Raw genomic sequence first — 14,322 nt, forward strand, 5'->3', positions numbered from 1 at the left:
GTGGGAACAACCCCACTTCACTAAGTTTAATCTAGCTTTCAACTGTAGTGTTGTTCAAAATGAAGCAATGAAGGGCAGTCACAGTGCATGCAAGACAGCCCAAGAATCTCACAGAGCTAGAAGCCTTTTGCAGGTAGAATGGGTGAAAAAAATCCTCAAACAAGAATTGAAAGACTCATAGCTGGCTACAAAAAGTGTTTAGAAGCTGTGATACTTGACAAAGGGGGTGCTACTAAGTACTGACAATGCAAGGTGCCCAGACTTTGGCTTCAGGCCTTTTTTGTTATTTTGAAACTGTAAAAGAATTATATAAAAAATGAATTTTGCTTGAAGTATTTAAGAAATGTGTCATTTGTAACTTTTTGCCTTTTGGAAATTACATCATCTTTTATGTGCTTAAGTATTCAAAGTAAACAGAATTTTGACCCGGGGTGCTCAAACTTTTGCGTGCCACTGTAGCCTGTGGGTAGCAATTACCACTCTCCACCATGAACAGGAAATCTTATGGACTGGAAGCACTGAAAGCTAGAAACCACAGCACCTGGTGGTTTTATCACTGATTCACTGGTAATGATCAACAACCCTGTTAACCTCAAAACAGATGAAGAGTATTACATTAATTGTGTGCTACGGGGCAGTAAAAAATATCCATATTACCCCGAATGGGTCAACATGAAATGTTACTGTATCAGCAGCAGTACTAGGATTCATCAGAGGAACAGATGAAAATAGCATGCAAGAACTTAAATGACCTGAAGCTACATTTGGGCACATAAAAGATCAGTAAAAAGTGTGCACAGATATGTAAAGGATGCCACCTGCTGAGGGCTGAATCACTGCCAACCAACCATTTGTGTAAGTGTGATTACAGTCGACAACGTGTCTTCACCCTGCTCTTAGCTAACAGCAAAAATGAGAGAAGAAGAGAGCCAGTGGGCAGTGCTGCAGGGTTCGCCTAAAGCCTGTGTGACAAATGACCACAGAGGATTAAAATTATCTGATCACTGGAGACTAAACAGACCTCTGCCTGGAGTAGTTGCTCTTCTCAAGGGAACAGATCCCAATACAAAAAACAACAGACGCACACAAAAGAGACAGACTGTGACTTCTGTCAGCTTAGAACATGAATTATATGATGTCTGTTCTTTGGCAACACACTTCAAGCTCACAGCAAAGACAAGCACTGGGTTCATTTTCTCACAAATCAAGTTGGCTTTGTAGAGTGGAAATAGAAACGTATAAGATTTTTAATCCTACAACCTAGCAGATATAGAATTTTGTTTTTCATTAGTTTATTGTCACACTGGAAGTAAACTGTAACTCGGGTGTCTGTGTATGTAACAAATTGACTATAATGAAATTAATAAAAAAAAATACACTTGAGGAGAGTGTGAATATCATGGAAATGAAAGTTAGAATGGCGAAAGTTCACACTGCTGCACTGTTACATTTTCATTATAGCTGTACTATAGAGCTGCATGACAGGAGAGAAACAAGGAATATGCAGTAACATTGAATATCATTATAATATTACTTGCGATAAACAAACAGATATTACAGTGTAATGAGTTAAGCCTTTCTGTCGCTTTCAGTATACTGCTAAAATACAACTGTTTGTTAAATTAAAAAAAAAATTAAATAAAACTATTTCCAACATTCTTTTGTTGAACAAACTGAATAATGAACTCCTCACAAAAGGCACCGATCTAACTATGAATCAAAGAATCTCTGTCTATCTGTGTGTCCGTCACATATCTCTACCATCCGATGGTCTCCACACTTGGCAGTTACATTGTTCGGGACCCAAGGACTTGCAGTGTCAAAGTTTGGTGCAATTTGGACAAATGACATGTTCAGTATTAAACTGAATGAACAGGCAAACAGCACTGTGCATCTGTGCAGCAGCTTGTAAGGGGCTTCAGGGCTCTGCGGACTTAAGGCTAATTTATGCTCTCTTGTTAACGTTACTGCCGACTCGTCTCCTACAGTCGTATCCTGCTTGAACTACGTTACACTGGCCCCCTGTCTCTGATGGTACTGCTCCATTTCATCCATACCCATAAGCTTTCAGGAAACGTGGACAAACACGGACAAAATGGAGAGTACCCACAGAATGCTCCATGCGTGTCCGTATACATATATAACATTGAGCATAAATGAGCCTTAACTGAAGCATGTCTTACTAAGTGTCTTTCACACAGTGTCTTTTTTTTTTTTTTTTTAGATATTTTTTTGGGCATTTTAGCCTTTAATTGACAGGACAGGTGAGTGTGAAAGGGGGAGAGAGAGAGGGAATGACATGCAGCAAAGGGCCACGGACTGGACTCAAACCCGGGCCGCAGCGGCACCAGCCTTGTACATGGGGCGCCTGCTCTATCCACTAAGCCACCGACGCCCCAACAGCAGTGGCACTCTCTGTCGGGCAATCGAACCCCGATCTCCCGCGTGACAGATCCACACTAACTTAACACAAATATCATTACCTATGGCAAAATACCTCCACTAATTAAATTAATGTTCTATCTCACAACCACGGTGGTCATGTCAACACAAACCACTAATACCCCTATTTTTTAAATGAATACCTCTGCTAAGTGTATTTCACTGATGTTTCTGATTGTGAGTAGCCACCACCTGTGTGTGTTTTCAGTGATTTGGGGGCCTGATGCAAATGTCATCTTGCTTTACTCTCTTCCTTTCTCGAACTGGAAACTATGATATTGGTAGTGGTAGAAGAAGTACTCAAAACTTTTTTTTTTCTGAAGCAAAACTATTAACTATTAATACTGCATAGCAAAAGTCCTGCATTCAAATTTTACTTAAAGTGAAACAGAGGCATCATCAGTAATGTATTTACATTTACCTAATGTCTGTTTAGGGTGGAGCTTTCAACTGTAATATAATGTTGGATGATATAATAACAGTAATGCATCATATTTAAATTGTTATATTTTGTGAGTAAAATGTAAATCTGCAACATAACCAGCAACATGTATGTTATTTTGGGCTGCAATAAATTAGAATGGCAATATAATTCAATATTTTTCATATCCGCGAGGCCAGATTAAGCGCTCACATGCTTAATCTGGCCTCGCAGAGGGTGCTAAATCTGCCAACATTTCAATTTGTCAGGTGTATGCAGCATTTCTGACAGGTTCATGACAGTGTTGTTCAGTCTGCCTGCTTTGCATCACATTTTGCTGCAATAAAAATTATTGTCAGATGGACAGACTGAAAACTTAATCTCTGAGGGAAAAATTATGTTGACAAAAAGGTAATAAATCCGAACATACTGTATTGCTATACTTAGCATATTGCAATAATATCCTATCAGGACTTCAATCATTGTTTATCTTTCTTAATGTGAATTCTAAATCAGGTGCTTAAGTAAATGCTCATTTATCTAAAAGTATGGATGGTAAACACCTCAGAAAACATTTCATGTTTTAGAAAAGCCGACAATGTTCAGTGAGAGATTGCAATGAGTTACAGAAGCTAAAGATGAAATTAATGAACACTAAATTCCATTTATGCTTCAGTTTCAGGGTCCTGGTATTATAAATTCTGATTCACTGTCACAACTTACTGAGACACTTGAACAGAACAGAGCCTTTGTTAATGTTATTAGTAACATCTGTGCTTGTCCGCCTATAAAAGGTCAAAATGTCTGCTCTGAAAAAGTCTAATTCAAAATTACATCTTCATTGCTGTGATTTTAAGATGTTTTCCAGTGACACTGGACATTCTGGAATAAAAAAAAATGAAACGGGGAAAAGGAGTAAACAGTCTTCTTGCCATGATCACTGGATGCACCCAGAGGAATGAGAGACCGTTCAATCCCACATTACAAGAGTTTTACCATAAAAGTAGTGGAATATTGTTATGTGCTGGTGTGGTACCACCAGGCACCATATAAGAACATGTCCCTAGATCCTGCTGTAAACAATGGAAATGTGCAAAAGTGTGCAGACGAGCATGTTTATAGCTAATGCTTACAAACAGAATGTATCGCAAAATTTACAACCTGGCTGGGAGAGTTTACACTGGCTAAGAATATGGAGGGCTTCACGACGTCCTCATCATCAGTATTTGGTTTACTGCATATAAATATAGATAGAACAGGTGGGGTGAAATCCATTGAAATGGTGTAGAGTAGCTGCATCACTTTCCACACCTCTGCTCTCTGATCATAATCTCGGTACCTCTCCCTAATAATGTAATGTTTTAGATTTTGCATAGGAAGCAAGTTTTGCTAAATCACAAATGATTAGTGACACTGTGTGTGAGAGTGGGAAGGCATGTGTGGATAATGCAGAAGCCTTCCAGTTGGTGTGAAGAGACACAAGTGACAGATAACAGTTATAAACACTTAAAGAGAAAGTGACGTCTGTTTGAAAATTACTTTCCACATCACTCTTGCACAAAGTATTCACTTTCAAAACAAGCGCTGCACAGGCTCTGGAAGATGAGAACCTTAATGCAGGGATTCAAATCTGCCCTGAGGTCTTTTTTGGCTCTCACTCTAGTCTTCTCATTAGATGATGTGGACATTAGCAAACAAGAGCTCTATTCTCCGGAGGAAAGAGATTACAGTCACACAGCCCCCGACAAATATCCATCAGTTGGGCAGCGACTACAAACCGCCTTAAAAGCAGTGTGCTCTAAGTGCAAGCTGTCTGCTGTATAAGAACAGAAGTCTATTTCGCACATCCAAGACAGGGAAGAGGAGGACGCAATTTGCAGACAATCTCCTGCACACTGTCTAACTTGCAAAAGAAATAAAATTATGGTGACATTTTCATAACTAGACCGTCATCTTCACCTTCACCTTTGTCATTTTATTGTCAAATGTTGGTTAATGTGTGTTGTCCTTATGAATAAAATAAATGAAAGTGAAAAGAAATAAAATCAGGCAAACAATTTTATGACAAAGAGAAGTCCTCAGGAATGGCTGTGAGTTTTCAATCAACCCTAGAACCCACTGTATGAAATCTTGAGGGCAGACTCAAACATGCTAAAAAGACAGCAGTGTCTGCTCAAATGCAAAGCACAGCAGACACGGATTAATAACACTTGAGCATTCACAGACCTTAATTCTGGGGATTTTAAACTTGGAGAGCGATGAATGATGTGCATGAGATGAGATTCCGCTGATGTCAGAGAGAGGTTAACAGATAAGACAGTGTGTTTGTGTGTGTCTGTCTTCTTTACCCTGCTAAGGACATGCCTTTACTCCCTGGTGGTTTGTTATCACTGATGCAAGAATACTCATTCGACTTGGGAGTTCTGCCCCGAGCTCAGAGCAGATCTGGGAACAGGGACTCCGGTGCCTCTTGGACTTTTCCATATATAGAACTAGCCTGTTTTCAACCACTACACACATTAAACAGCAATCAGCCTGAGGATGGCTTGTGTCAACATTAGTGTCTCCTCTGTACTGACATGACAGATAGGAGTTGTACTTCAAATAACTTTATTGCCAGGGCCATAAACCCACAGGAAAAAGAAGAAGAAAAAGATTGTGTGATAAGAAGTGCAAAGGAGGTTTTTAACGTTTTCCACTGGGATGAAAGTGACTTGTACCACAAACATTCAGTAGATCAGAACCAAGCATTCAGCTGTCCCTCGCATCCATTACTGCACGCTGTGACCCTACATTGTTTTTTCAGTTTTATTCTGACAAATAAATTATAGCTGCTGTCTCTCTTGGAGAGGAAAATGGTAAGTGGGGGTGTTGCTGTTATCATGGCTGTCTAAACACAGGAAAAACAAGCAAACAAGATGATTGTTTTTGGTTCACAGTCTCTACGATTAATCCCCCCGTGAATTCCACAGTGTGAAATGTTTACTATGCTGAAAGTACTGACAAAAAGGGCAGCTTTTCTGTGTTGGCAGTCCAGAGCAGGCCAAAGAACAAGCTGGTCATTTTCTATGAAAATGTACACATTGGTACATGTCAGCCCAAGAAATAGTGAACATTTTGAGATCGACACAACAGTTCCACTAACATCACAGTCCAAAGTTTGATCCGACAAAGCCCACCCCTCTTTTGTGGGTGGCCTGTCTAAATTAAACCAAGTGGGCTATTTTAGATCATCAGACCCTTGCAGACTGCTATGGAGGTAGGGAAACAAAATATCTTCAAAGCTGCACTAATCAATGTTTTTATGGCCGTCTACTTAACTGTTTTGGTTCACTTTCAGTTTCCAGTTGCACACATCGGCCTATAGGTTAATCTTGCTGCTCTTTGACATCATAGATCAGTTCACTGCACATCACCTCGGTCTGCTAGGAGCTAGCTAGCTAGCTAGCAGCACTGCTCATTCGGCCATTACCGGTAGTAACGCCGTCCCGATCTAACAGCATTGCTGCAGAAACATTGTGCCCACATTCCCTCTGCCCCCAGCTCATCCCAGTGAGAAAACGGCTCAATTTTGAACCATCAAACCCCTTTGGCATTGTTGAGTATGTTACCACCATTGGCAGTGTTAGCACGGCTAGTGGTGCTAACATCGTAAACAATGCTTAAAGGGTTTTACGATTCAAATTGAAGCCACTTACTCACCAGAGCAAGCTGGGGGAAGACAGGGGGTGGGCACTGTTTCTGCAGCAACACATTTTGCCACCAGGATGGCATTACCAGCTGTAATCACCAAATAAGCGGGACCACTAGTTAGCTGATGTTCGCTCCCTCCCAACCCGGGTGGTGTACAGTGCAGAGCGGCCAAGAAACCCGTGAAGAACGGAGACTGGGCAGTGGGCACATTTCCACATGTTAATGCATCTGGCCAGCTGTCTGTGAGCAAAGCCAACAGAAAATAAAAAGCGAGACATTTACATCACAAAATATTAAAATTTCACCACCTCTATCAGATAGCACTTTGAAGTGCAGTGTTAAAGCTAAAAAAAAAAAATCAATTGTTGTAGCTTTAAGGTTATAGTTGTTTACTCTGCTTGTTCTAAATTGTTTTTAAAACAAAGGGCTGTTATTAAAACTACAGGTAACGACTAAAAAAAGTGTGCATAATCTATAAACAATCCTTGTATATTACATATTCATATAACTTTTCATTATAGTTTGTGAAAGCATCACATAGTGCTAGCATCCCATCGGGGTAACAGTGGCTAGTAAAAAGATTAACACCTTTTCTTCCACCTGACAGACACTCAACACAAAACAGCAACAAACTTATTTTATCTCTGCATTCCCTGACATCAACAATCGTACTCCGATTCATTTCAGCCAATTCTTTTTGTGCAAGGCTGGTCCGAACCTCATATCCCATATATTAAAAGATAGTATATATTAACAGTTGTGAGGATTACTACTGGGGATAAAAACCCTGCTAATCAGCATAATAAACTCCTTCCATAGCTATCAAATAAATCAGTGTGCCCCTTAGACTTTGAACCCAAACACCTGTCCGACTCATTGTTCTCCAGCTTTTAGCCTTCGCTGAGATGAAGCAGTGCACCGCTACATGTACAGGAAAACACGAGAAACAGGAGAAATCACTTCACACTCAACCAGTCATACCAGTGTGCTCAGACAGAATGCAATTAAAATGTGCACTCATACATGACGATGGACAAATTTGTTAAAACAGTCTGCACATTACAAGTAAAAGTGAAAAATGTAAGCTTTAAACTTGGTTTAAGAACATTAGTATTAAATACTTCTCATCCAAAATAACACCACAGAAGTATTAAGTATAATAAGGAGCAGCCAAACATGAGTATAAAACTTAGAGAAATGTTAATTTTGAAATCAAAAAGACAGAAAAACAAACAAAAAAACAACAACCCATAAAACATTAAAGACACAGCCACCAGATCGAGATACTGATTTGTACTACATACTGCTGTAAAAGTACTCCCCAAGAGATTTAAGGAGTACCATAGTATAGAGTGCACCCTGATGGCCACTATTTGAACAGTGAGGTTCAATGTTGTACAAGAGGGCTTGTTGGTCTTCATACATCTCTGTGCCACACGACACACACACACACACGCACACGCACACCCACACACACACACTAACACACACTAACACACACACAGACGTGATGAGTAATGACCCAGTAGATACAGTACTGGTGGCTGTAAGCGCCCCCAGTGACACCTCAGAAGTAAAATTACTGTCAAGGTCATGAGATGGAATAAAGAACAGACTCGTCTAAAAGCCAGACATACTCTCTGACCAGGCATGAGACAATATTAATAAATTACAGACCTTTGCCATCAAGGTCATTCTGGATAAATGAGCATTTGTGCAGCTCTGTCTGAATTATGTCCCATCGTGCGTAATATGGGGCAAAGGTACCAATTCAAATTCACAACATATCTGACACCTGGAGGGGAAAAACAGTGGCAGCAACAAAGCTCTGTCGCTTCCTATTTCATCCAATCAGAGGCCACCTTGCCACCGGCAGCAGGTGACAGCGGTACATAGATCTCTACTGACACCTACAGGCACAAGAGAGAGCAACACTGGTGCATAACTGCACAAAACAAATCTTTGATCCTCAACACTAGGATGAAAGTGAACACTTTAATGCAGTGTCATTGTGTATGGTTAACCCAACCATATAACATAAACTTAAATACATTAAACATAAATGTACTCACCCCTCCCATTGTTATTCCTTCAATTAGGGCAATATATGGTTTCCTGCATGATCCTTGAAAGATAAAATAAAGTGTGTGAAAATAAAGACAAACTGATTTTAAAATACAAACTGATAAAGCAGAGACCTGGGTGTTTGGAAATGTATAAAATGTGACTAGAAGAGAACAAGTACCCATACATAACAGATATAATTGATAATACAGGTGTAATTGTTCTTGTGGCTCTTACCAATAGCATTGTTGAGAATATATTCCTCACGGAAAAAATCCTCTGCAAGAGGGTCTCCAACTTTCCCTGCTTCTGTGACCGCTGAGAGGAAGAAACAGATTGAAACATTAATGAAGCAACATGTTTTAGTGACAGTCACAATGTTGCCCATAAAAGCTCTCCTAGCCCCTCTTTCTATCTTTTACGTAGTACATTCAGGTCACAGAGGAAACCATCCATATCACAAGATAAAAGAAATGTATAACCCATTTCCCAAGTTGCGAGTCTATTTCCTATTCAAGTAGCTGGCGGGCTGCCATCTTCATTTGTTTCAGAAAAAAGAGGCCAGGGTTTCCACCCCTTGTTAAACATCAAATTCAAGGACTTTTCAAGGACTTTCCAGGCCCAATTTCCTCAAATTCAGGATCCGAACATGGACAACCCCCTCCAGGGGAAATTGGTGTTTACCTCTGTGATCTGTATGCATGCTAATACATAAGACTGGGGCTACACAGACCACAGTGTTTGAACCTTCAAGGCTATGGCTTACCTCTGATGTCTCCACCAGCACAAAAGGCTTTCCCACCTGCTCCTCTGATGATCACAATGTCAGTCTCATTGTCATTTTCCCATTTCTACAATCACACAAAGAAGTAGCAAATTTATAGGAAACTATCATTATGAACAAATGTTTATGTCATGTATCACTACCTGAAACAGGTTTCTGCACAATTTCAGTAAAAGTCTGGACACTCAAAACAGAAACTTAATAGTGAGACCCTAAAGACATCACCTTTAGAACGTGTGGTACACTGGATGAATTTTAGGATATTAAAACAACAAATGATATAAAAGATGTGTCCTCGCATTTCTGGGTAAAGGGGGACAATTTTTATTTGATGGGAAGCGTGACTGTATCAGTCATTGGAAATCTTTTATGTGTTTTCTGGTATCCAATTTCATCAAAGCTACTGATTCTTTTTCAGGGATTTAAAGTAATAACATTCCTCAGCTGTTACATAACTGTGGCAATTTGATGTGTAAAATGTTTTTTTACAGTACAAGGATGTAACTGTTAACAACAGAATTGTTTTTTTTTTCTTGAATAGGTTTATAAGCAAATCTATCCAACTCTCAATAATATCACAACCTTGATGATGTCAAACTAAGTGAGACATTGGCAGCCATTTATGATCAGTAACACACTGCTATAAAAAATGACACCTGACACACTGAAGGCCTTGACATTTGACCCAGCCGAAGTTAGTATTAACCATGCTTTCCACATACTGTACCTTGAGCTGAGGGTAGATCTGTTGGACCATGGTCAGGTTGAGGGCATTTAGGACTTTGGGTCTGTTTACAGTGATCACACCTGCGCACCCCACTCTCTCCAAAAGAACCTCTGGTTCCACACGACTCGACATCTGATCCAATATACAGAAAATTGGACAACTGTGTAAAAGTCTTTACAATACATTGTAATAAACTTAGAAATAACACTCCAATACATTTAAAGACTTAATTTAGTAGTATAATCAGATGTGTAATAGAGTATAGAAGTGTCACTGATGACATAGCATCATTTCAATAAAATAAAACTATAATAGAGTGATGCTTACATGCAAAAGAATAAGTCAGTAGAACAAACTAGAAAGCAAATATTCCAAATAGGGTAAAGTAAGTCTAGATAACTGGTTCCCAGCCTTTTTTTTTTAAGGGACCCCGTGTTTTAATCATTGAGTACACTGATGACCCCTCACTAAGTGACTTATTTTATTAATATTTTATATTATACCAAATGCATAACAATAACAACACACAGCAACTGATAAACTGTACAATTATCCCAAACAGTGAATCCAGTAACTGCAGGAAGCTTGTGTAAAACAAGTGATTTGGATAAATGTTGAGCAGGTTCCACCCTGTGAATACTGCAATAGAAATGAGCTTTCCTGATATTTTTTGAAACTTTTTATGCGGTTCTCTGACTGTATTATGCATATATATATATATTTCATTTTTAACAATCATACATAGTTAATTGTTTTTTTTTTTGTTGCAAATTCAGTGTTCATTCTTCTCCCTGTTGCTTCACCATTGTTCTGTTAGCACTTTGGTTGTTCTAACTGCAGGACAGTCTGTTTAGCATAGAGTGAAGGCTCTGTCAGGTCTTTACCCTGGCCTTATCCTGTGAAAGTTTTTAAAATGTATATCTTAAATAATGATCTAAACCCTAAAAATAACAATTTCATTTAGTTTTCTCCACATAAATCAATGAAAAACGGAGCTACAGTTCTGTAGAGTGGTTGAAAGTGTAAAAAGGTAAATGAAATAAGAGCGTTTTGGCAGTCAGTATAAAAGGTACTTAGAGAGAACACTGAATACTAACACTGCTGGCTTAAACTAGTTAAAATGCAATACAAATCAAGCCACTTTTGATTCTACTTTCAATATTTGGATGTCAGAGGAGTTTTATTTTTTTCATTTTTAGTTTAATAGAACTGTTGATTGTCTCAAGACTGTCAAGTTTCAAACAATTTCGAATTTAATTTCTAGGGAGCCAAGTCAGAAACGTATCAGCTCAAGACAACCATATACTTGCGTCCCTATAATCCTCACTATGCATCACTGGACGCCTTACAGTAGCTTCAACCTGTAGGGACAGGAAAGGTGGTTGCTCACCATGTGGCCATGGATTCGCTGCAGTCTGCAAAGGGACCTCAGTCTGAAGGAAACAGTCGTGACAAGCATTAATATTTACACAGGCTGGACACATAGCATCTGAAAACACTTTATTTCACAGACTCAGAATCAGTTTACTCAATTAAACTTATCTATAAATCTGTTGCATTCAGCCAAGTTCAAACTAAGCTAAACACTAACAAAGAGGAGCTGAACTCAGACTTAATTTCAACCATTTACTACCAAAATATTATTACATGCATATATAAATACAGTAGCTAATATCCTAGTGGAGTCAACCTTCCAGCATGTATGACATTTTATAACAAGCTAAGTTACATAATGTCAGCAAACTCGGAGTGTCTGTAAAGTGACGGTTCGCCAGAATTATCGACCTTCGCCACAAACCTGTAAGCAGACGTCAAAACGGTTAAGTACATTATTTTCTTTGACTTATGTCGTGTGGCTGCACTTTCACAGATGTTTTTCTTTGCTCCTTCCTTGCTCTGCTGTTTCTGCGTTGACTTCCTGAAAGAGACACCGAGCTATACCTGATTGGTCAGTATAGTGACGTCACGGTAGGCATAGGCATCAACGAGGGAGATCAGTCCGCGCGCAGTTTCTGCCACACTGCCACCTACTGTGCACAGGAGCCTCTCTCACTCATGTCCTCTACACATTTATTCCGCTACTTTCTATAGTTTATGTCCACTCCGAGCAGTAGTGACAAACGATAATGAAAAGAACTCCCAGGCCAGCATTTAAACAATAATGTTTAGACAGTGTTTATATCTGTAATTCACCACTAACAGTAAAAAAAGTAAACGTAACTACATGCATTAACTCAGCCACTGTACTTAGCTTTTAGAGGTAGCCTGCTTGCACTTTACTGGAATATTCCATTTTCCATTCTCCACATTTAACAGGAAAATATTATGCTTGTTACTTTACTTCAGCTTACTAACAGTTAAAATAAGCTTTGCCTCAGTCAGCTACAACACTATAATGTTTTCTAACACAGTAGTGCATCAATGATAATAATATATCATAGCCTAACACTATAACAGGGGCCACTCTGTACATAACTACTTTTACTATTGATATTGTGAGTACATTTTATTACTAATACTATACTATACTATACTGGCTGTTTTTGTCAAAGAACAGAATATGGGTGCATCTTCCATCAACCACAACAAGGATAAGAAAAATGAAATTTTAAAAACAAGTAATGGTGGCCCTCAAAGACTTGAACCTGTGTAAATGGTTGGATAACATAACAACATTAATAAGTGTTTGATTGGACAAGCTATCAGACTGAGATTAGGGTGACTGCACTGGCAGTTCCAGGGTGTGTACTGCTCAGTCAACCTTCCCTGAGCAAACAAAAAGGGCACACCTTGGTTACATTAGCCAGAATAGCAAATTAGTGTATTAAGAAGAATGGAGCCAAAATGAAATTTAAAAAAGAATTAAAAAAAAAAAAAAAAAAACCAAACAAAAACAAGACGTTGCATTGTTACTTTACTTGCATTTCATATGCACAGAAAATATTTTTTTTTATTGTTTTTCTCACAAAGACAATCATGAATGCAATAATGCCTATAATGTGTCTCTTCTACTACATCATACCATGTCAACAAATCATGACATGACTGAGCTAAAATAATTTTCAAATATCCAGTATCGTTCGATGTTGGATAGCTGTCAGGAGAGAGTCAGAGACTGTGATTACATTTTGGGGTACATTTTTGTGAAAAATGCAGGTATTCTTTTTTTTTTATTTTTTAAATTATACCTGGAGAAATATTTAAGCAATAACATTTTGATCAGAAAATATGGTGGGAGGATGCCAACTTGTCTTGTTACTCTTCCTGTCCAGGCATCTTGATTTAGTCAGAGTCGCTGCTGCAGGAGCTGCTGGAGGCCTACAACAGGGATGAACACAATACAAAGACATCAGTGAATCACTTCAATCATTTACAAAACCAATGTGCAGCTTAAATGAATGGCTAAAGGTCTGGTATACCTAAGTAACATTGGACCAATAAATACAGCCTTTCTTTGATTTGCTGTGATAAGGTAATGTTGTATTGCACAAGTATTTATGTTCTATAATTCTTTGAATTGTAAATAAAACCGCATTTCTGTAGCAAATATAACCAACATACAATTCATCATATTTGACAAAATAACGGAGTCTTACCCCATGACAGTCCTTTCCTTTCTTGTGACACTTGGCATGCTTGTGGCCATGCTTATGCTTGTGCTTATGCCCATGTCCATGGCCCTGTCCATGGCACTGTCCATGTCCGTGTCCATGTCCATGCCCATGTCCATGCCCATGTTCATGTCCATGTCCATGGCCAGGACCACACCCAGGTCCAGGTCCATAACCAGGTCCAGGTCCATAACCAGGTCCAGGTCCATGTCCATGTTGACCTCCAGGTGGACCGTAGGGCTGAGGAGGGCAGTGGGGTGGTGCAGTGCCTGGAGGATGTTGAGGGTATCCCCCTGGCATCTGCTGAGGATGGTTTGGGTAACCAGGAGGGTACTGGTTTCCTAAACATAAAGAGAAAATAGAAATCATTAAATTAATGCTACGTAATGTATGTAATGCACTTTAATCTGAAATTAAATTGGTCATGTTATTCACCTTGGTTGTGTCCGTACATTTTGAAACCTCTGATGAAACTACAGATCCTGAAAGCAAAAAAAAAAAACACTTTAAACAGTTATATGTAGTTTGTCTTTTAAAACACCCAAACAGCCATTTCCTATTTAAGAACCTTATAGAGGTG

The 14,322-nt window shown here is 39.0% G+C and overlaps 1 protein-coding gene across 1 annotated transcript in view; it reads right to left on the bottom strand.

The window, feature by feature from the left end:
- Positions 1 to 12,067, bottom strand: part of hibch (3-hydroxyisobutyryl-CoA hydrolase) — a 34,827-nt gene extending 22,760 nt beyond the window's left edge. Inside the window, exons 1-6 of the mRNA XM_050048165.1 lie at positions 11,930 to 12,067; positions 11,522 to 11,564; positions 10,132 to 10,263; positions 9,387 to 9,471; positions 8,858 to 8,938; positions 8,629 to 8,681 (exon numbers count right to left, since the gene is read on the bottom strand). Of these exons, the coding sequence (XP_049904122.1) occupies positions 8,629 to 8,681; positions 8,858 to 8,938; positions 9,387 to 9,471; positions 10,132 to 10,263; positions 11,522 to 11,564; positions 11,930 to 11,961 (426 nt within the window). The 5' untranslated portion in view covers positions 11,962 to 12,067. The remainder of the gene's footprint in view (positions 1 to 8,628; positions 8,682 to 8,857; positions 8,939 to 9,386; positions 9,472 to 10,131; positions 10,264 to 11,521; positions 11,565 to 11,929) is intronic.
- Positions 12,068 to 14,322: the final 2,255 nt, after the last annotated feature.

This window comes from Epinephelus moara, chromosome 7 (genome assembly GCF_006386435.1).
Source record: "Epinephelus moara isolate mb chromosome 7, YSFRI_EMoa_1.0, whole genome shotgun sequence".
NCBI lineage: Eukaryota > Metazoa > Chordata > Actinopteri > Perciformes > Serranidae > Epinephelus > Epinephelus moara.